This window comes from Antennarius striatus, chromosome 21 (assembly GCF_040054535.1).
Source record: "Antennarius striatus isolate MH-2024 chromosome 21, ASM4005453v1, whole genome shotgun sequence".
Classification (NCBI taxonomy): Eukaryota; Metazoa; Chordata; class Actinopteri; order Lophiiformes; family Antennariidae; genus Antennarius; species Antennarius striatus.
In genome coordinates this window covers 1798433-1822441 of record NC_090796.1, presented here as the reverse complement: position 1 = coordinate 1822441, position 24009 = coordinate 1798433, and the positions used below count along the sequence as shown (strand labels likewise).

The following is a 24009-nucleotide window of genomic DNA, read 5'->3' as shown; positions in this document are numbered from 1 at the left end:
CTTTATGGCTTTAATATCCCTGGCTGCATTAAGGTTATTTCCATTAATGTTATGTAATGCCCAGTGACTTCAACACTAACATATAAGTCATGCCACAAAAGCCATGAGCTGCGCGTTTTAGTCTATAAGTCCTTTTAAAAGCTGCCTTTTATAGGCTTTAGCCTGAAGATACAGGAATCCACTTGAAGTACATTTGTGCATGCTGTTTAATGTGCGTGCTAACTACCAGCATTGTCCTCTCATGTCGGTACGAGTAGATGGTAGCTTTTATGTAAAGGTAGCCTGGAACCAGTGCATGCTGAGGTGAAAGTGACAATCTTCCTTTGTTAAAGTGCTAAATAGAGTCCATCCCAGTGGTTTACAGTCGTTAAATTGGAATGGCTCCACGGGGAATAGTTCAATTTGTGTTGTAGCGTCATTTCATGATTCCTATAGTTCATGTGCTGACAGGTTGGGGAGGAGCGCCTGGCTGCAGAACAGCACAGGTTCAACTTCAACCTCTCTCCACAATCAGGAACAGGTGAAAAACCACGATCGAGAGCAGCAGGAGCTCAGTCCACTTCCTGTTGGACTGTGGATCGGAGGGTTACCAGTTTAAGGCCCATGTAGACCAAAAATGTCAGTGGGAACTGTCAGTAGAGAGGCGCCATTTCCTCAATGAAGGATTGTGTCATTTTAGAAGAACCAAAGAAGATTCTGTTCACACACAAATCCTTTTTTTTTTTTTTTTTTGCAGTCACCTTATTTGGAGAACACCCCAATAACCTAAAAAATATTTTGTGTTGAAAGCTTTTAAATTGTGAAATGACAAACCTGAAGTCAGAATTCCGTGTGGCACAGCTGCAACTATAGCCACAAAAAAATTTGATAGAAAATAAAGGCTCAATGGAAACTTCTGACAAATGTTAAAAAAAAATTTTTTACAAAAGCTTAAATATCTAAATATCCAATCTTTAATTAGTTTGAGGATTTTTTAAATCCAGAAATTGTGCGCATGTAAAATGCAGACACATGTGGCTCATTGTATGCTTCAGGTTTTTGAGGCTAATATGTCAAACTTATTATTTAAAGTCTCAAAATTCTGGAAGTGTTTACTTGATCAATCACGTACTGTTGATGTACAGTACATGTTTGGTTTTAAAGGGTTAAGAAACGAGTTGCGAGGACTTTTGGCCCCACTGGGCCACCGTCGAAGCTCCGCCTCCTCCTATAAAGCCAACTGCGCACGCGCGTCGGACCCTTCCCACCTCTGCCGGAGCGGCCGCGTCAGTGTCTCTGTTGGAGCTCCGTCGTCAACGTCATCAAAGTGAGTACTTCCTGTCCGTCTGTTAGCGTTGTGTTATCACTCGAATTCATCCATTTGTGGACACGGATACAGTTGTTGTAGTTTTAGCACTGTTGGCTGCAGCTGAACCAGCGGAAGCTAACAGGTTTAGCCCGGTGCTGCCCGGCGCAGAGGAGGCGTTTCCTCTCCCGGTGTTCGGAACCCGCTGGAACAAAAGGCCATGTGGCCGCGGGAGGCCCGGGCCTCTCCCCCTGAGAGGACGGAACGTTCTCCGCCCCCGGCTAACTGACAGTCACCGCTAACGAGTGTCGTCTCGGGGGAGAACACGTCTGTGTTTCTGCGGTGACCAAGCAGAACGGACCAATCAGCAGCTGTCAGAATCAAATGGAAAGGGAACGTCAAGGGCCTCGTGCCGGACACGTGGGCTCTGACGTCACTAGTGAGCAACACGCTTTAGTGATCACCTGGGTCTTTGTTACTAAACCTGCATCAGAAGCAGCTGCATGTTTAAGTGTATGGAAGATAAGATGTTCTTTTAGCAGTCCCTGTTATGGCTGCAGCAGAACCTTTATCAATGTTAGAGATACAAAAAGAATGAACACTCAACAAATAAGATCAATAATAAGTAAATAAGTAGAATTAGAGTGATTTGAAATTTTACAATTTACAAATTTAATGTGTTTCTTGAAGTAAAATCTCAAAGAATGAGTCTTTTAAGTTGCTGGACAAGGAAACCATTTATTAGAAGGTGGCTTTGGGTGTAAGGTTGCCAAGTGTTTATCACATTTGTTTTTTGAATAAATGAATTATTCAGTAAAATGCACTGCTCCATTTTGTAGTCGTGAGATGATGTCCTAAGTTTCTTCACCCTCAAGTCCAGTTTCTTTCATTAAATTATGCTGTTACCAGCATGACTCTCTATTACATTAAAGATGCATCTATGTCTTTGGGGTTCCATCAGTTCTTGGCCCCATGCTACCTGTAATGTACACAGTTGGACAATACAGCTCTGACTTTCCTTGAAAGGTGATGCAGATCAAGTATTTCCTATGATGTAATGTTTCAGTTTATTCATAAGGAGTGAAGTGACCAGCAGTCGAGTCCCTGTTCTTTAGTGCGCTGTAGAAACGGAGGATAAGCGTCTGCGCTGTGGGAGGGGCTGACACTCAGAACCACTGCGGTTTCTCTTAGGTGATTACATGGTCAGATCAGCACTAGCCCGAGTCGTGTGTGTCGATGATTCCTCTGTGTCATGGGGTCGGGGCCCTCGGCAGCCGGCCCTAATACGTGAGTTACTCCCAGGACTCTATATTTTTTTAATTTATCTTTTATCTGTCCTTTTCTTTTGTTGCTGTTTTGCAGAATCATGGAAGACAAAAAAGAGCAGACCTTCATTGCCATCAAGCCCGATGGTGTGCAGAGAGGCCTCATTGGTGAGATCATCAAGAGGTTTGAGATGAAAGGCTTCAAGCTTGTGGCTATGAAGATGGTCCATGTAAGTCATTTTTTATATAATGCATGAGTAGTCATTACTTTCAAGGCAGAACTTGGAAAGGTGCTTCTAATTTTAACTGTCCATCGTACAAAGTCATGATGGGTGACTGCAGTGACTTAAGACCTGGTGAGCTGATTAGCCTGCCTGTCTATTTCTGACTGTTTAGCACTGGGTTGAGGTCTCCTGATCCACTGACACGCGTGTCAGAGTGGACATCCTTCACCTCCGGTGAGGTGTTGGTGCTGTAGAATGTCAGGTCAGAGTACAGCTCCTCTGATGGAACGCGTTTCTCACATAGTGGTTTGGTTTGGTATAAAATCTTTATAGTGATTAAAACTCGTGTGAGCCAAACTGAGGGAGACCTGTACATGTAGTGATGGCTGATTGAGAACGGAACAGTGATTGATTAAAAATGTCCCCCTGGGGATCAAAGTGTTCACGACAGTTGGTGTTCCACCTGTGTGCTACTTTTCACGCTGACACGACAACTGGGACAACTCTTGCATTATCAATTTATATCATTAGATTTAGCAAAAATGGTTTGGGAGCTCCTGAAGGTAAAATATACATGTGATGCATTGCAAACTGGAAAATGAAAGTGAAGTGGAGATGGATTTTGAAGTGATGTGTCTGTTCTCCTGCTGCAGGCCTCTAAGGAGCATCTGGAGAAACACTACGAGGACCTGAAGGGGAAACCCTTCTTTCCCACGCTCATTAAATACATGAGCTCTGGTCCAGTGGTTGCCATGGTAAGACGCCCATACCTACATATGGATTACAGTGGTCAGTTGGTTTCTGCTGATTTTAAATCAAATTGATAAATTTCTGAATCAAATCGTGAGTCGTCTACATCCATCGGGAGCATTTTTTGGGAGGATATCTTGTGCCAGCTTAATTTCACGACAGTCTTTCAATGAACAGGAAAATCGAATAACTTTGACCAATGATGATAGGCACAACCTTTTACTTCACGGCAAGAAACCAGAAGAAATCAGAGGATGTTGGTGCAGAAGTTGGCAGAACTTGCTGCAAACTAGAAGTTGTCAAACCAGAAGAACCAGTTATTAATGGTAAATCGTGTGAAGTTGCATAAAAGCTTATAGTTTGGAAACAATTGTGAACGTAGTGCTTCACAAAGGAATCCAACATGACTGCACAAACACCGAGCAGCGCCTTCCAGGTCAATTATGTGCTCCTCATGAAAAGACCTTTATAATCCTTGAATGTTTTTGTTTACTTCAACTTCAGAAGCCGGCATTTCTATGAATTTCTAACGACAGGTTTTTGTCAGATTATCCGTCACCTCCCTTTGCAGGTGAATGAACCAATTCAGTTCTCTAAGCTAAGGAAATACATTTTCTTAGAGAAATGTGAGTGTGTCTGTGAATGGTTCTTTCATGTGGTGAAGTGTCCAGAGTGTATCCAGCCTTTCGCCCGCAGTCAGCTGGGAACGAGAAAGTAAATGGAGGTTTCTAAAGTCTGGGGTCTCGTCATCCGTCTCTTCCAGGTGTGGGAGGGCGAGGGCGTGGTGAAGACGGGCAGAGTGATGCTGGGGGAGACCAACCCTGCCAACTCCAAGCCCGGAACCATCAGAGGAGATTTCTGCATCAACGTTAGCAAGTGAGTGCTGTCTTCACGCTCTTCTGTGGTCTCTCCTCAACTGAACCAGAACTGAGTCCCGTTTCTCTGCTCCCCCCTCCCCCAGGAACATCATTCACGGCAGTGACTCGGTGGAGAGTGCCAAAAAGGAGATTGCCCTGTGGTTCAAGGACGAGATGGTCAAGTACGACAGCTGTGCCTTTGACTGGCTTTACCAGGCCGCCGTCCCAATACCAACCGACCAGTAAAAATTGGGCTCAGATCTGCTGGTATTTGCCTGTAGCTTAGCAGACAACTGGAGTTCATGACATAGTCACGTCCCCTCCTGGCCTCTTGTCATACTGTACTTGAATCTTCTCTCTGTGGAGGTGTAGTCCTTAACTCATTCCTTTAGAAACATTCCATCATCCAATAAATGTACAGGAAGAGCGACTTGAAACATTGACCATTTTGTTAAACCATTTTTCCAATAAAAATCACATCACCAACACCAAGTGTTGTCATTCTATGGGGGGGGGTTAAACACAGTACTGATGTACATATAAATCTGACCTACTTCGCTCGAACAGAGGAGACGAGCTAATGGTCCTCTTTGCGTGGCGCTTTATATCTGATCCCAGGCAGGATTAGAGGGAGCCGTAATCTCAGATTGTATTTTTGCTGCAATGATGGTTTCAATGAACTCCCTTAGATTTTCTCTTCATATCATCACTTGAGTAAATCCAGCAGCTGCTAATTCAGTGAGAGTGGTTAAGTGTAGTTGCTAACACAATCAGATCTGTAGTCTGCCACTGACCTACAGAACAATCTAAACTATGCTGTTTGTCACTTAAATGTTAAGGTAATACTTGTAAATTTGTCTTACCATGTTCTTTCTTTAATGACAAGGTAATAAAGAAGCAGAAACTGCTTTGGAAAATTAATCCCTGTCCCAATCCCAATATTTGAATAAACTCACTTCATTTTTTTTATCGTTTTAATCTGCATGTGTTCTCAGTTTAACCCCATAAAAGGGGGTTTACTTTTTGAGATCAAGTGCTTGTTTTGGTCTTGCAGCAAAACCGTTTATATATTTTAATGTGTCCATGTGATCATCACCGGTCCTCTCTGGGAACTAAATTGTCAGTCTTTATTAGAATGTCCTATTGTGAGCCAGAGAGGGAAGTGCTGCACCTCTGAGTTAAGGGGGAAAGCAAACAGGGTAGTTGATAAACAGGCAGTGCTATTGGAGTGACAAAGATTTAGGCTGTTTAATTATATCTTGGAACTGATACCTTATTACCAATGTTATAAAACACCAGATTAGTGGAGTTCCTGATGGTATAGAATAGGCCACCAGAGGAAAACTAGGAGGAAGATAGAGGGCATGAGATTGTGATGTCTGAAAAGTCATCACGTACTGACGGGACCCAATGTTTCTCAATAATTGGACTCGACAGTAGCTGGTAGGCCCTGAACCAACATGCATGTGTGATGAAACCAACACCCAGATAGGCTACTGGAACCCAACAGGTTCACGCTAGCTGAGTACCCCCAACCCCGGGCAGCCAGGAGCATCCAGAAGTCATCACCTGAAGAGCCACCAGGGGGCACCGAGAACCACGTAGACCCAAAGACCAAGATGAGGCAGCGACCGCCACCGCCAGGGTGCCCAGGACAGGCCCGGGGGCACTGGGCAAGGAGGCTCACCCGACATTCATCAACATCCAGCACTTCGACAAGGGAGTGCACCAGCACCCACCATGGTTTATTCAGGAGGGGGACCAGTCGAGGTTCAGCTCCTCAAACCCTGATCTGGTACCACTGAATGCAGCCAGAGACCGGCAGATGTCAGTTGACCAAGGTCAGAGGCTCTTGTTCCCTCTAGAGATTGTAACGAACACCCAGCAGTCAGAGCTCTTCCTGTAGTCTTATCCCTACCAGCTCTCTTACATCACAGAACTGACAATTTCTGGAAGGATCCATCGAAGAAGCATAGGAAGCTGTACTACTCCAAGCTACCAGCTAAAGCAGAGGACAGAGGCTGGAATGTAAAGGTGAGCCCGTAGGATGTGGTTGTAGGTCTTTGTAGTCAGCACATCTGGGTACCCCACTGGGTCATAAACTGGCCAAAGGAGGTGATAAAAGCCAGATATCAAGAGAGGAAAGCTCCAAGTTTTGCCAGAAGTCCAGCACCCAGAGACTATATACTACGTAGAAAGAGGGGGGCTGAAGACTAGTGAGCATCAAGGTCACGCTCCAAGATGAAGCAATGAAAATCCAAGAATACTTCAAGAGAATGGCACCCCCAGGATGAACTGCCATGGGTCAAGCAGCAGAAACCCAATGGGAGTGCAGAGGACACCTGGAGGGACAAGCTGCTACATGGAATGTACCCCCACCAAGTCAAAGAAGTGACAGACTTCAAGCAATCCTACCAGTGGATAGAAATTGCTGGATTAACAAACAACACGGAGACACTGATCAAGACAGCAGAAGGTCCAAAGAACAAGAGACATAGAGGCCAGGATCTACTCGAGTACATCAGACCCGAGGTGCAGACTGTACAAAGACACCTATGAAGACAGTCCAGCGCGTTTACACCATGTCCTGCTTGGATGATCCTGTACTTAATGTGACAAACAATTCCCACAGTGTTTGAAGTCATACGCCTTTTTATTCAGTGTAAAAGTCAGATCTTACAAAAATGACCAGATAAACTTTCACAGCCATGCGGAAACAGTTTGCAACGCCTGTAAACAAAGAAGCCGTCGATCACAACCAATATTATAATCCAAACATGGCTTTATTTACAAAGTCTATCAAAGCTTGATCACAGCACAAATTTACCATATGAAAGGAAACATATACATTATCAAAAAGACGTACAAACTTTAAACTGCAATCTAGTAATGTACCTCAGGGGTCAGTGTTAATATCAAGATTTAGAACTATTAACATAGACTTTTTTATTTGTATACAAAATAAATTTTGCACCATAACCCTCTAAAGTCACAATTATTTTCAGACAATAGCAATCCCAATACATTTAGTCATTTTTATCAAATATATATAGCACCACAATATTTGTTTAATATAATAAGGGTGTGTGTGTGTGTGAGTGTGTGTGTGTGTGTTGGGGGAGAAATCACATACAAAAGACCCGTGTTAGTATTCAAGGAAAAACAAAAATCCAATTCCAACTTTCTCCTCGTCACTGCACTCTTCAATGGAAGCTCATTAACATCAAGGTGGAAAATGATGAAAGTTTAAGTACTGATAAACAAATTTTGACATCAAAGCTGAAGTCCATTATGACATATGTGAACATGAGGAATTTAAGTTTTGAAACGGTAATGAGGAAGAACTTTTGAGTGCAAAAGAATTACAAACCCAAAATGGTAATGAGTGAAAATCAAAACAGTCAGAATTTCTGTGCACTGAATACTGACCAGACTTTTTTTGCCTCATCAAGTCAGTTTTATTCCACACTTTTATTAAAAATGATTGAGTTTAGCATATTTTTTCCTCTGGCTTTACTTTCAATATCATCTCATTGATGTTACGTTTGAATGTTTTATCTCTACTTGGTGGAAATGAGCTTCTGTACATTTCACTAATCACGTCTGAGGAGGAGAGAAACAGACAGAAAGAACGATGATTACAACAAAGAAGAAACAAGCTCAGCACGACATCGGCACAAAGCGTCCTGTTCGACATGCATTCAGTAAAAAGTCGCCCAGTTCCAAATTCCATCTACAGCCTCTGAAGCCCACACAGCTACACATGGGTGGGGGTCAAACATACAGCATTTCACTGTTCAATTCAGGATTAATATGAAACAATTAATATCATCATTATCTACAGGGGAAGGTGAGAAACAGAAGATCCAAAACTGTTGATTGTGCATTTGATTATATTTAGGGTTAATCTATAGGGTAGCAGCAATTAGCCCATAGAACAGTCTTTTTCTTTTTTGTACTAAGATATTAATGAGTTTGGTCATGAAGTACTTTAATGCCTTGTTCTGCTTTCCATCATCAGAGGAAAAGAAATCCTGTGCCAGAAATCTGTTTTTAATGATTGTGAGACACTGTCTTTTATTGCTCATTTGGTCTGAGAAGCTTCACGTTTCAGAGAAGTTTTGTATCCAATCAGATCAGGAGACTGATCAAAAGAGAAAAATGCATGACAACAAATTTCATACTGGAGTCAGAAAAAACAGGTAAACCACAAACAAAAAGCAAATTTGAACAAAAGAAGCAACAAAGAGTCATGCTTTATAGAATTTAAAATGAAGACATTAAACAGCTGCAACACAAAGTACACGACTGAGATAAGACCATTGATGTTACAGTGATAAGAAAAAAAAATAACATAATAACAAGAATCTAGAAATCAACTGAATGCCTGGTTGTATTATTAGCACTATATAGAAGTTCGAAATTTAAATTTAAATATTAAGTATAAACTTAAGTATTATTCTGAAAATCATAAATTTCATATTTTTAGTCCAATCGTATAAATCTCTGCAATAATGTCAAATAAAAAATGTTTGCCATTTCAAAAATAGAAACTTGCATCTAGTTTTAGGATATAAAATATTTTAATGTATAATTTCACACCTGACTCTCCTTAAAATTAATAATTTTCTTGCTTTCTATATAATGTGCGCACTAAAAAAATGATCTTACCATAATAAAAGCACGTTTCACTTTAAATGGATTAGAGCATGAATATTTGATGTTTTACTGTTATTTCAACTTAGTTTTATCAAAATAATTGAGATATTTTCATATTTCAACACTTAAAATTCAGATTGTATTCAAACTTAAATATTTCCATGTAATAAATGCAGTAGGCATCCAACAGAGATCCCTGCTTGAGTTGTTTCAAAGATTCTACTTATTACAGCATTTATTATGATTCCATAGTGAGATGCACATGAAGACATCTTTGACCTTTAAAACCCAACTGATTTAGATTTATTTATGACCCAAACAAAAGAAAAAAAATTCCTGAGAATTTAAACATGAACCTTACTGGTAGAAAGAGAAATCTTTTAGACTTTTAAATCTGCTCTTTGTTTCTGTGCAGCCTTTAGAGACACATCAAGGATTCTGTATATGCTCACACAAATCACAGTTACACAATAGCTTTTTGTTAAATTATCTCATATGGTAGTTATATTAATGTAGTGATCATTAGGGTGCTATAAGTTTTATTTAACATCAAAATAATATGGGATCTATAATTATTGCATCATTCAAATTTGAAGACTACCTCATGTGCTGTGATAAATTCTTCATGTTTTGGTGTCTAGTCTTCAAGAGGATCATTTTAGCTAATCATATCATTTGCATATGCTAACACGTTGCCATAGTCTATTTTCACACTCTGGTTGTAGCTAAACGTGGCTAACATCAGGAGGTAGTAGATAAAACAGCTGCAAAAATTGAGCTCTAAGGAGAATGAAAGGACTCATATTTCCCCCCATGGCCAAGCATGGATCTCTGATTAATCAGAATTTGTTGCTCCATACCATAATATTCATTAAGGATTTATATATAGAATCTATGTATTTATGCCACTTTATGATCCTGTTGTGTAAGAATGCTGCCCTCAGAGACTATTGGAAAAGCAGTGCATTGTTCATGTGTCACGATTAACAATAAACCTGTGTCTGTGGCTCAGGTGAATCATAAACTAGCTTGCATACATATGGCTCTGACATGTGAACAACCTAAGCAATAGAAAAACTATAAGATATTGCATATCAACTAATAAAATATTTAACATATTCTTTTTCGCATTCAGGTGACAAAAAAACCTTTCATTGTGAGACTGTCTGACCAAGGCTCCTGTCGTTCATCTAAACAGCGCAGAGCCACAGTCACACCTGTATCACCATGGCGACCATGTATAGAGTGTTGAGTGTGCCACATCTTCAGTGTTAGAACATACTTAATGCATTCAGCAAATATACGGACATTTATGAGGTGGGTTAATGCAAGAAAAATTAAAATAAGAATGAAATCAGCTGATGATCAAACAATTCTCTCTGAATTTTAATAAATGTAATGTCGTTTGGGAAAACTGATCTAAGATTTCAAATTTTCTCATCATTCAATTCACTGATCAGAAGTTCAGAATGATAAGAAGTGACATCACAATTTGCAAAATACAAATAGATTTAGACATTTTCACACCAAATGAGATTAAAAAAAACAACCTTATATTGATTTTTTTTAAAAATAATATTGAATTTTCTTAATGGCACACTCAATACTCCATGTGTTTGAATGATCCTTTAGGTATCACACAGCAGACACGATCCATAGCAGAGCAGAAACACTTGTCTCCAGTCTAACCCACTGCTGTGGTGAAACATGTTTGAAGACCCTGGACCCAGTTAAACCAGTAGTAGGCCAGCACTGGTCACGTATGTTGTTCTTGTGTTCCAGCAGCCACATTCAAACCGCAAAGGTCTAAGTAGGATCTGTAGGCTGGACCCGTTGGATCCCGTGTCAGAGTTCACATCAGACCAGTAAGGCTTCGCTCTGATGCCACATACCCTGCTGCTCACTTATATACAAACGTGTTCGTTTAGTATTCCTTTAAAACTAATGTGATTTTTTTTTTTATTAAAAAAAAAAAAGCTTGTCCACAGCTTCATCATTTAAGTTCAACATTACAGACACGTCCAAAATGACTCCCACATCTTATAAAATCAAGCTCATCTTCAGCGATCGACAGGCAGGTGAAACAGCTGGACCAGTTTCAGGGGGGGGGGGAAACGTGTTCGTATATACGCTGAATCTATACATTCAGTGTATAAGAGAAGAAACCATACAGTGTTATATAACTAAAACAAGAATGAATCGAGTTGTATTCATTTACACCCGTTCACACCGCTTCCAGAAGCAACAGGTGTGGCTTCAATGTGGATTTTTAAAAATCTTTTTTCTGAATTAATGTGATTAATCAGTTTATTAGTGTATTAAACAATTTTAAAAACTGATTAATGGCATCAATCTGTCCAAAGTCCAGCCTCTCACCGCATTTGTTTCATTTTGTGACTCGTCTGAATGTCGGTGGCCGAAGACGTCGGTTCTGATTTTGATTCTATAATGTTTGAATCAGAAATAAATGCCGCTGTGGAAATTTTCTGGTCGATATTAGAAAGAACGAAAATAATCAGTAACACTTAGCAGCACTGTACTAAGCTCTCTTTTCAAATACTATCTATACTCTGTGGTTGGTACTCTGTTCTGTTTTAATAGGCCTCCACATACGACGTGAAGATAGTTACCTTTATGAAACAATGCACATTTAGTTCTCCAAACAGCCACCATTTATGTAAATGCAAAATAAGAACATTAAGACAAAAAAAAAATCATTACAAAGTAAAAGAAAAAAGTACTTCAAGTACTATGAACAAAATAAAAAAGTGTCTGGCAAATATTGTTCAGAAGAAAATAACCAAAATATAAACACCTCTGTTCCTCTGGCTGCCAGCTCTTCTTCTGTCGTCGGGCCGTTCAGCGGTCGATTCTGTCCTAAAACTCAAAAAAGGAAAAACAAAGAAATCTAAGACCTGGCTCAATAAACGGTTCTCACAGTTTCTTCAGGTCTCTGTGCTCAGACCAGATTGTAGCAGATGCAGGGCAGGCGGACGTCGACTCGCAGGACCCTGATTGGGTAGAACCGCTCCTGCCTGGATGGATGTTTCCCCACTGGAGACGAATGATGTCACACCCAGAGAAAATGCCCTAACGTGTGTGACCCAGGCCGAGCCCCCGGTGGTCCTTTCAGACCCGTCAGTCAGGGTTTTGTGAGCGATTATGTGCACACACGGCTAAAAGCTGAGAAAAACTTGTTCCCTTCAGGATTCTGAATGAATGAAAATGATCCCCTTTCGCCTCGCAGCACTAAATCCATAGTAGGCCTGTGGTCTGACTCCAGCTGGTCTCTCCGTGGTCCGGGTCCCGGCTCGGACGTGGCTCCCGATCCGTCGCGTCCTGCTCCGTCCTGACCCCGTGATGTCAGGGTTCCTGCTTGATGTAGTAGCTGCCCGAGCCGTTGCTCTCCTGGTCGGAGGTGCCCTGTGAGAAGGTGAACTCGTCCACGTCGGCGCTTTCCTCTTTCATTCGTAGGAGAGACTCTACAGACGGGCAGAAGGCAGATAAGAGAGAACAGCAGCACGCGTGAGCACACTGTGTTCAGCAGCTGTGGCTAAAACACAGACGGAGCCCTGCTGTTGTTTCAGGTTTTCATTAGAAATCTTGCATTTTAAGTAAAGTATTTTCCGCACTATAAGGCGCACTGGATTACAAGGCGTACCTTCAATGACTGATATACCCCCCCCAAAAAATTATATTACAGTATATATACTGTATATACACATTTTTATTTTTATTTCTTATATATATAAAAAATTAGAATAACAATTAAATGCCTTTAATTTTCTCAAAAACTGACAGTGCGCCTTATAAACCAGTGGGTCTTACAATCCATATATATATATATATATATATATATATATATATATATATATATATACAGTATATGTGTGTGTTATATATATAAAATTGCTCTTCTAATTTTTTACTATTTTATATATACAGCATATACATACAGTATTTTTTTCCAGACGCGCCTCATAATCCATATATTATATACATTATATATATATATACACACATACATATATATATATAATATATATATATATACACATACATATATATTATATTTATGTATATATTACACACACACATACACATATACTGTATATATATATATATATGGATTGTAATACGCACTGGATTATAAGGCGCACTGTCAGTTTTTGAGAAGATTAAAGGCTTTTAAATACGCCTTATAGTGTGGAAAATACTGTACTTTATTTAAACAGGTATAAAAAGGAACTAAACATGCATTACAGCTACTTAAAAGGTGGAGAGAAAACTCTAGCGTTGCCAAAACTGTAAGTCAGCTCAACAGTGAGGAAATGTTCACAGGAGAAGAACCACACTGGATTATTTAACGGTAGGACATGCAGCATCAGCAGCATGCAGATCCACAGCCGGCCCCCCCGTGAGGAAGACTCAGACCACTGTCCCCTGTGGAGAACAGCGTTGAGCCTCAGGCAGCTCAGCGCCATGTTGTTTTTGTTTTTACTGGTAGAGTGACATTACCTGAATTGTGTGTTTGGTGGAGGTGGGTTCGGGGTCGGGGCCGAGTGGGCCCCTGGACAGGGTAAGGGGGTGGACTCTGCTCTTCGTCCCCTGAGAAGCTGCTCCTCCTCCTGCCTGCCTGACTGAAGGGCCGTCGACCAACCGGAATCTTCCTTTCTAAACACCAAGCCAGACTGGGGTGAGCTACCAGGGGCTGATCACACACAGGGATTCAATGCAGCTGGAGTGTGTTCTTCACGTGTCGCTGGCGGGTTAGCAAGGACGGCTAACGACGTTGGAGCCTCGGCAAACCTGAACCTCACACTTCTGTCACTTGTATTGATAAGCCCGTCTGAATAAGCCCCTGGTAATCACACTGCCAGACCCACGTGAGCAAACGCACCATTAGACACCAAGAACAAGGCTCCAGAACCCGGACCAGAGTATGGAAGTCTGTGGCCGCATTCCTACCATACTTAACCTGCATGACAAAATCAGACTACATGCTGTCATGGCTAACATCCAAATCGTGACAAAAATCTCACATTACAGTTTTGTTGCTAATATCTCCACAAATCATATTAAAATGTCCAAAAAAAAAATATTTGCAACTTGAATTAAAGGAAATGAAAACTTGTGTGATTGCAGCTCCCTTTAGCCTCTTCTGTAAAATCCACTCTGATGAAATTGTTCATTAAAAAAAACACAGCTTCACGGGTAGAGCTAGAATCAGCACATAACTAGGAGCAGAAGGTTTTGCATTCTCTGCCTTATTGACAGGAAGCTGGATATAAATGAGTCAAAGTTTTAGTGGGGATTCTGTTTGTGTGTTTCTTTTTCAGTTGAAGTAAATAAACATTTTAAACAACATGATGTAATTTCTGTGGGTCTCTCTGTTACTCTAGCATTTCCACTTCTGGAGCACAAGATTTGTAGTTCTGGCATTAAAAAAAAAAGCGCCTCCTGTTTATATTTGCTACTGTAATCGACCATACGGCAGTTTTTCTAACGTTCAGACTTATTGGCCGCCACAGGCTTCCATACAAGCTGCTAGTGTTCAGCTAAACATCAGGCCCTCTACTGTAAAACACCTGCAGCGTGTCAAAACACCAAAAACAAGATCCCACACGCTATGTCGAAATTATAACTGTCCCGGAAAAAAAGAAAAACCAATTGTAGATACGCCAAACAGGTGACCAATCAGAAAGCAGCACAGTTTCCAGCACAAGCGTAGCCAGTGGCAGTAACAGGGAGGAAGAGGAGGTGGCGAGGGAAGCAGAGGAACAGATGAACACAGGAGCTACTCACTCTTCTTCTGGCCTTTGTACTGCTGGGCTTTCTTCTTCTGCTTGGGGACAGACGGAGGCATTTCCCTGTTACCTGGGGAAAAAAACAGTTTGATGCAAAACAGGCCAACCAACGTGATCACAAGCGTACTGCGCATACAGAAATACTACAACTGGAAATATGAGCGTGATCTATTGCAAACACATTCATATTCGACCATGACGTCATCACATCCCGTGAAGCAGCGATGTATTAATTTTTTTTTTTTTTTTTTAATTTTATTTTTAATTTTATATACTGGTTTGATCCCCGAAGGGAAATTAAGAAAGCACACTCTAGCTACTGATTACAAACGCATGCATACATATTTGTGAGTACAGGCCCCTGTATCACACACACACACACACACAAAGGGGCCTGTAGGCATGCAGGGGAGGTAGAGTGGCAGGCAGCTCCTTCTTGGTGCGCCTCAAATGAGCAATTTGTAAAGGGGACGGCACCTTGCTCAAGGGTGCCTCGGCAGTGCTCCGGAGATGAGCTGACACCTCCCACTGTTAGCTCACCTCCGGGTATTTTTGGGGGGGGCGGGAGCGGGAATCGAACCGCCGATCTTAAATCATAGGACGACCCGCTCTACCGCCCGCTTTACCACTGAGCCACTGCCGCCCCGGCAGTGTTTGTGCCGGGGCGGTGTTTGTCAGTGTTTGTGTTTTTGTTCGCTGTCCACCAAATATCTTCACAACCGTTGCAGATGGAAAGATAAAAAAAAAAAAAAGCACATTACGCAGGCAGAAAAGGGGATAAAAATGAGATGATGACCTTGACCTTGAGAAAACTAGGTCAGGGTAAACTGTTGAATTCAGGGGTGTCGCGGGATGCTGCAGTCGCTGCAGTGTGACTCATATTAAATGAACTGCAGCTGCTGCATTTAAATATGAATAATGACATCAAGGTGAAGCTAAAAGGCTCGCCATGATGTCAGAAAACTGTCAGTACTGACATCTATCGCTAAGGATTTGTCTCTGTTGGGTAACTACAGGAGACACACGCCCCCTAGTGGCCACTGGTCACACCTCCTGATTAGTTTTAATCATCACTTTCACCACTTATCAGACTCATGACCAATAATCTGACAGACAGGTTGGAGTTTACTGTGAAGAGACAGCAGCTCGTCGTCAGGCTGCATGCCGACTGTTTGCTGGACAGCCAGTAAGAATGTGTTTTGTGCAAAGAATGATGGTCTGACGATGACTTCCTGTCTGTGCTTTCCTGTGCATTCACAATTTGTGAATGTACAAACACATGTACAAATATAAGGGTGGTGAGAGGAGGGAAAAGTAAGTTTTCGTTCTCCTCATTGACCCGCCGTGTCTTCCCACCCTCACTTCAGTCGTCATTTAGGTGAAGAGACGTGTTTGTTCCACACTGACATTTTGGATCACCGAGTGAGAAAAACACAGAGCCTTGTGGGTAATGTGTTCAGTCGTGCTGGATCCTTACTTTGTGAGGCAGGAGGCTGGAGCTGGTAGCCTGTCAGCTGACACCAGCCCACAGGGTAGAGGTCAGGTGACTCACAGTCCACCCACTGGTCATACTCATCTTCCCAGCCGTCAAAGTGGATTCTAAGTAGCCGATGCACTATCCTTGTCACCGTGGCAACACACACCAGTCGTGGCTCCATCAGGTCAACAGCCTCCAACTTCATTCCTTGTCGGAAACCATGATTGGGAACCTCCTAAGAGCAACGGGCAGGGAGGAAAGGGTTAATAGTGCAAGATAACATCTGAAGAGAAATCCAACAAATAATCTGACAACATCCAACAAATAATCTGACAACATCCAACAAATAATCTGACAACATCCAACAAATAATCTGACAACATCCAACAAATGATCTGACAACATTCCACAGGCAGGACACTCCATAGTATCAGATGGAAAGATTCTGGATCGGGGATATTTTTGTTAAGACGGGTCAAAAGGAAGTCTTTGGGGTTCCCCTGTTACCCAGTATTCCACAGCACAAAAACACGAGGGGGGGGTATCACACCACTAACTGTTTTATAAAACTAAATAACTCATGAATGAGCAGCAAACATGCATGAGTGGAGAGAAATGAGGCAGATATAACTGATCATCCCAACCGAACCAGAACACAACAAGGCAAACACCAGACTGCTCGGCTCGTGGGCCGATTGTGTTTCAGACTGCATTTCCATTGGACGCCAGTGAAGTCTATTCTGAATCGATCATCACGACACAATTGTGAGTTTATCATCCATATTTTCAAATACTTTATCAACGACAGGTGCAGTCAGGTGACTCTGAAGACCCACTGTTCAAGAATGCCTTAGCAGGGACAGCAGATCCCTGCTACCCGTCTTACAGGGCGCCGAGAGGAACTTTAAAAAAAACCCTCATCTACAGTTTGCAACAGCCGGCCAAAACTGCAGATTCAAAAAGTCCGATTCAAAAGTGTTCAAGTTAAGTGAAATTTTTCAAAGTGTCTGTGATACGGTGCAGATGTGAGGCAGGCCTTCTTGTTATTATCTAAGCAGACGGATAACAGACATGACGGGATGGTCACAGACAGCCTACCTTGTTAAAAAGCTTGACAGGAGCAGCTATTGAACCCGTTTCTCTGAGGTAGTCAAACCATTTAAATGGCAGTTTAGTGTACCCTGAGGACAGTCAGAACAGTGAGAACATGTTAATGAAGTCACGATGTCTACACATGAAAACAAACTGAAGAGAACAGAAGCTCCACTTGCAAAACTGAAATGTCTGAACAAACAATGATGAGTCCTTCACATTTACTCTGAGATCATTACAGTTCCTTGCTGGACAACATGCACATCGAGGAAGAAAATGTGTCACACATGCATGTGTCCAGACTAATTCTGATAGATCAGCATAGGTGTTGGTTGAAATTTTCTATTATTTGGTCAACTTTTTAAATGAAGATTGACCTGAGTTCAGATGCAGTAATCAAAACCAGAAAAAGGGGGGTGTACACAGAAGACCTTTAAAAGTACATGTGCTTTGCTATCAGTTAAGAATGAATATATAAATCTTATGTTTTTTACTATGACTGTCTATATTGGAGTGGCTGCAGCTTCGGTGGTAAGTGTGGGGATTTTTTTTTTTACTTTTCCAGAAATCCATTTCCTTTCACAGGTGTGACCCGTACCTCTGGGGGGTGTGAGTTCAATGTTGTTAATTTCACAGAAGCCAACAGGGAAGATGGAAGGAGAGGTGCTGTGGTAGCAGAACCAGTCTGATCCGTCCACCGCCTCTGACCCATCAATCCCGATCATGAGGTACCCGTCTGCCAACACCTACGGGGGGGGGGGGGGGGGGCAGCAAACTTAGTCTGAGTGCAGCCGCGTTTCCTCACACACCTGAACATTCAGCGTGTCGCTACACGACCCGATGTGGAGTCAGGAACACGCTTACCTTCCTTACAGTGGCTACACATATAGCTGAGAGGTTGAGGGGGTCGATGGCTTCCAACTTCATCCCATCTTTGAACCAATCCCCACTCTGGTCCACGTCTTTTACCTAAAATACACCAATTTGTAGTTTTCATTGTGATTTATTAAAAATCAAACTGTGATAATTACACCAATAGATCGTAGTGTTTTTACAATCCGCTGGGTGTTTGTCTGAATGCATGTCTATCGTCACTCCACCATCAAGCTAAGAACAAAAGATGAGTTGTGTTTGCAATTATTTAAAACAGAATACAGGACTTCCTGCTTGGTTTAAAATCCAGACTCATTCCGTTCAGATTGAACAAACAACGTGGTTCAGCTCAGTGAAAAATAAAGGTCAGACTTCTGTATTACCTTCTGGAATAACTGTGGAGGAGCATCGACCTGACCCTCAATTTTCTTTGAAATATCTGAAAATGAAATTGAGAGATCAAAATAACGTCCTCTAAAGACGCTTCAACAAGACAGAATGTAAATAATTTCCAGACCGAAGCGGAGCTGGGCTTCAGGAGCATTTGATTAAGGTAATTTATCACCTCAGGGCTGAACGCCTCCACCAACACATCAAGCCAGTGTTTACACTCATCTCTGTGCACTGAAGACTTGGAAGTTAATTAATGATGAATATAAAGGTGTCATTTTTGCTAAATAGAAGTTTAGACAAGAATAATTTACGGTCTTTACTGAGACTGCTTTAACAAAGGAGTAAAAACTGTTCGTAAAATGTCCAACAACAATAATTTTATGGATTAGGTTTTTGATTTGTTGTAACTCTTTTCCCACAACTTCAGCTAAAGTTCTGTGGATGTTTCCAGACTAACCAGATCGTTTGAAGCGGTGTCCGATGCTGCGCGACCAGCCTATACTGTGGATGAGGGGGCTGAACATGTGGCACCAGAAGTCGTCCGATCTGTCCTGGCTCTCCTCATAGACCAGCCTAAGGCGGCCCCCGATGACCTGCTCCACCAGCGCCACCCGTGTCCGACAAAGGTAGTTCTTATCCACCACCTCCACCCGCATCAGCTTCTTAAACGGGAACTGGACGTTCTCATGTACCTGAGGCAGCGTTAGAAGAAATGTTCAGCTTGTTCTGATGTGAAGATGCTGGTGCTGCCCATCAATAAAGCATCATCATGATTTCTAGGTCTCACCTTGGCATTAAAGTCAGGTGGCAGTGTTTTAGCTCCAGTGAGACGCTTCACAAGAAAGGCTTTCCAGTTTGAGTACTTATTTTGTATACCTGTAGGGGAGATCACGAATATAGAAATAACCAAAGACCGTCCCAGGAAAAAAAACATTAGAGAACAATTTTGTGAACTGAAATCTGACACGCTGCTCACTTTTTGGAGGTACGAGGGGTTTGCCGCTTGATGCACACCATCCCACCGGGTGCACCTCAGGGATGCAGAGATTACACCAGAAGTCCTTACTGCTGTCACTGTCGAAGCCTTCATACCGCAGGAGCGCCTTAAACCCTAGAAGGAGTTCAGTCATTACAAATCGATCTAATTAACGCTTCCATTACCCTCAGCTGTTGTTGTTTGCGATACTTCATTCATATCTTGTAATTTAAAACCTCCAGATACGAGTTTAACCCATTCTGTGACTTGACTTAGCACATAAGTCAAACATTTCCCCATTTAAAATAACTAAAACCATTCAAATTCATTCCAGCCTTGTAAAAAAAACAACAACCCCAAACTCTCTATAAGGTGAAAAAAAGAAATTTTTTATGACATGTAGACTTTACCTGTGAATAATTAATCATATATAAGTTACGTAAACAATGATAAAGAATGAAAAGAAACATAAGAGTCACGAGAACACACGAGCTACGTTTTTACTCCACCAACGAGAACGAGATCTGGTCTCACTGATGTTGTATCCATCCACCAACACGTGGTAAAGAAATAGATCCGGTCTCAGCTGATGTTGTATCCATCCACTAACTAGCGGTGATGTCCTGAAGCACGACTCATCTCAGATTTTGTTCATATGTTGAACAAAAATACAGACAGAGCGACGACTCGTATCCCAAAAAACTTTTATGTCGAGCAGCTGGTATCTCCTGTAGTTTGTTATATTGTAACTTCATTAAAACAAGCTGTGTGCCAATATTAAAATAAAGGTCTAGTAAAGTATATAATTCCAAACGCGATGTAAATATGCACTTTATGTGCTTGTTTAATATTTGATTTCGCTTTTGAAAGAAAATATTTAGTATAAAGTTAAACATTAGCTGTATAATAAATGACCTACTGGATATTGGGATGCAGATTCTGGTTATATGCACAGCCTGTAAGTGTATTTTAAAATTATGTCATAAGATTGAACACGGTTTGGTTTGGTTTTATGATATGGTACTAGTTATCGGTATGTCTCCTAAGGAGATTGATGGATTGGTTGGTTGATCTAGCTAATCCCCAGACACAAATGTGTTTTCTTTTTTCAACCTGCGCCATCGTATCTGCAGAATGGTATCGTTATTTCAACATAACACCTTATCAGTCCGTGAAGATACTTCATCGTGAATCCTTCATGAATGACTACATAGAAAAAATGTTATCACTGCTGTTATGATGAACTCAACCATTAAAAAGTGGATTTGTCCCTTAGAGGTCAGTAGATGTACAGTAGTGTCTTACCAGCTAGCTTGATGATTTCTGCTATCCAGTACACTTTAGTGGAGAGGCTGGTGTCAGAGTTGACCACTTCTATCCTCACTCCCACCTCAATGTCTCCCCAGCACGTCCCCATAGGGGCCTGGAGAGCACAGGAAGCAGAGATACTGAGTGTAGAAAGCAACAAATCGAAGGTGGCTCCCTTCTCCACTTTCCTCTTACATGTTTGAAGCAGCTGACCGGAGCTCCAGTGGTGTTATTGCTACAGATATAACGACCCCAGTCAAAGCTCTCTGCAGGCACCACTGACAGAAACATGAGGAAAAGACTTTAAAGCTAGAGCACATCTAACAGAGAAGGACAATCAATCATACTTTTGAATAACATACCAGCTTTTGATTTGGCCTGGTTCTGCTGACTTGCTTGGTACTGGGCGTAAGCTGCCAGCTTCGCTATAAGAGGCTGTTTTTGTAAGACTTTTGCCTTTTTGGTTGGTGGTTTGCCCTTAAAAACATCAATACAGATATAAATATTCACATCAAAACAGATTTAATATATATCAAACCTACAATTTACACAAAAAGTTAATTTAGTCACCACTAACTAATTGTTAATCAGGAAGTCTGACTGCAAAATATCAAATTACAGCATTCTCCTTAACAATAAAGATAATGACTTGCTTTAAAACGTAAAAAAAGACCCCTTTATGAAGATGAAATCATGACTGTAGCCTCTTTTACATATTATTTATATAAAGTATTGGCCCACGTCTCGTCTAAAGAAGGTGCACAAGCTTGAACTCCTGCAAAACTGCTGCTCGACAAAAATCTCAGCATACCTCAGTGCTGACCTCCTACATGTACTTTACAACCTGTTCAGAACAACTTCATTTTTGCTGTCTACTTCTTTTTCCCTTTTAAAAGAAAAGCTTATCTTCCACTTACTTGGAGTCTTGCCAAGATGCTGGCTTTTTTTGAATTTGAGGAATAACTGCGAGAGCAGGACACACTGCAAAAGCGCTTGGTTTTAGAGTAAAAAGCATCTCGAACTCCGACCATTCCACACATCTCACAAGTAGCTGTGAAGCACAGACACAAATACATCCTGTTAATATCATCAGACTACTGCAGATGACTTTCTCTCATGGGATCAGGTTACAGGGATCCACAGAACGCATGTTTTGCTGCACTGACCCATTCCTGCCTTGCCGTCGGGGTAGGTGTACACCTGGCCATTGTTCTTGATGATGGGCAGGCTGGCAGGGATGGAGGGCACCACTTCATCCTCGCTGTCCTCGGAGCTGGAGCTGCTGGTCGACTCCTCGCTGCAGCTGTCGTAACCATCAAACATCCCGAACGAGTCTCTCCGCTTTCGCTCTGAACGTGGTGTACGTTCAGCCTTTATTACAAAGAAAAGAAAAGAAATTAAAAAAGGTATCGCAGTCTCAATCAGTGGAACACCTCATGAGTGTAATGTAATGATTATCTGCATTCACAGATTCAAACAATTAACTGTTTCTCATTAAATATTTCATCTGACAGTCAAATCCACAAAAATATCCAGCATCCTACCATGAAGACAGACAAGAAGGACAAGAAGGAACCTGTGACTTAAAAGTTGGCTTCAAATACTGAAATAACCATCAATTTAAAAGAAGAATTACTATTTTGAGAAAAAAAATATGTTTTTCGAGTAAGTCAGTGTTCATTTTAGTTGTAGAATACTGTTTGAAAATGTTTAATTATGTTGGTATTATTTCTCCGTAACGTTATTTTAACGTTAGTTAACGTTATCTTTCCACGTGTATCGGAATCTGCAACGGAACTGACATGAAAGTCAACTAGAAAATGTAGTTAAAAAAAAAGAAAAAAAAGAAAAGAAATAAAAAAAGTAATAAAGTAAAGACAACCCAAATTATAATTGCCGGGAAAATCGAACAATTCAACACGTCTCTCTCATCAGTACAGGAACCGGAACGTTGTTGTGAAAATATTGACTTTTACACAGCCTGCCCACTTCCCTCTCAGGTGACATCTGCGATAACATTAGTTATTTATCCTGATAGATTTCTGAAAGAAAGAATAATGTGTATTCTAATAAAAACCAGGCTGAGATGTAAGAACTAATCCACACACAGGCTAAAGCTTTGGCTAATAAGGGGCGGCCCTTTTAAAAATAGCTCCTGGATGCTAACCACTGTTAGCACAGGTAGCTAGCGGAAACCTGTTATTCCAGTTTTCATGTACAAATGCAAAACACCGTTTTCATTCACGTCGCAAACCCGTTAATACACATATGCAGGTAAAATAAATGCGAGGTTATTTTACGTTGATAGCCTTTGTTTTTTTGGAGAATTTTCCTAGTGTTTAACGCTGCTTACCCAGCAGTAAGCTATCATAAACAGATAACAACAAAGGAGGAGCGTTAGCAGTTAGCAAATCCTCTCAAACGGGAGGCTCTCGGCCCGAAAATATTTCAACTTCACTCACCAAATCCCTTGTGTCTTCCATCAGCCCTTCATAAAGATAACGTTCTAGTTAACTGCGCTGCCAAATGCAAATTAAACCCCTACGCTGGGGATAAATTTAGCTTTGAAATACTAAAGTCTAAATGAATACTACAAAACAGGATATCAACAAATTACTCTGCTCCTTCTGCGCATGCGCTAGTGTAACCTACTTTCATGTGATTGGTCAATCCGGAATGGAGGTCATCGACCCACACAGAAACAAAACAGTGGCCACTGTCATGGAAATGAATGAATGGCTTCTCAAACAGAAAAATTAATGTAATGCTCGAGTCGAGCCAACATTTCTGAAGTAAACTAGCTTTTTGAGTTCCTCCGTGGGATACATCCCACTCTTTCAACCCCTTTCCTAGTAAGCCATTATCTATTAGGTGCAAATGATTTAAAGAATAGGTCCAAAATTAACTCCAAGAGTTAGTGCAGAAGATAAAAATTGTCAAAAATAATATTCCTGGATTCCACACTTTATCCACACCCACTGAAAATAGGGATTGGTTCATTCCTTTGTAACGTGTAACACTCCCACCAAGTTTGATGAATCAG

The 24009-nt window shown here is 41.3% G+C and overlaps 2 protein-coding genes across 3 annotated transcripts; one reads left to right on the top strand and one right to left on the bottom strand.

Annotated features, from left to right (window-relative positions):
• Positions 1-1220: 1220 nt before the first annotated feature.
• LOC137588794 (nucleoside diphosphate kinase B-like) lies at positions 1221-4869 on the top strand. The gene is made up of 5 exons (XM_068306075.1): positions 1221-1306; positions 2648-2780; positions 3428-3529; positions 4288-4400; positions 4486-4869. Exons 2-5 carry the CDS (start codon positions 2652-2654, stop codon positions 4625-4627), a joined length of 486 nt encoding a protein of 161 aa, XP_068162176.1. The 5' UTR covers positions 1221-1306; positions 2648-2651; the 3' UTR covers positions 4628-4869.
• A 2029-nt stretch (positions 4870-6898) lies between these two features.
• mbtd1 (mbt domain containing 1) lies at positions 6899-23567 on the bottom strand. Of its 2 annotated transcripts, XM_068305909.1 has the most exons (17): positions 23429-23567; positions 22133-22337; positions 21884-22017; positions 21329-21443; positions 21162-21244; positions 20964-21081; positions 19659-19793; positions 19470-19558; positions 19140-19374; positions 18673-18728; positions 18281-18385; positions 18015-18162; positions 17423-17505; positions 16325-16559; positions 14846-14917; positions 13559-13714; positions 6899-12522 (listed from the first exon to the last, which is right to left on the bottom strand). In XM_068305909.1, the coding sequence occupies exons 1-17, from the start codon at positions 23447-23449 to the stop codon at positions 12404-12406; spliced, it is 2109 nt and encodes a 702-aa protein (XP_068162010.1). In that variant the 5' UTR covers positions 23450-23567; the 3' UTR covers positions 6899-12403. The 2 variants fall into 2 exon arrangements, with proteins under 2 accessions (XP_068162010.1, XP_068162011.1); XM_068305910.1 differs by lacking the exon at positions 13559-13714.
• Between the last annotated feature and the right edge of the window lie 442 nt (positions 23568-24009).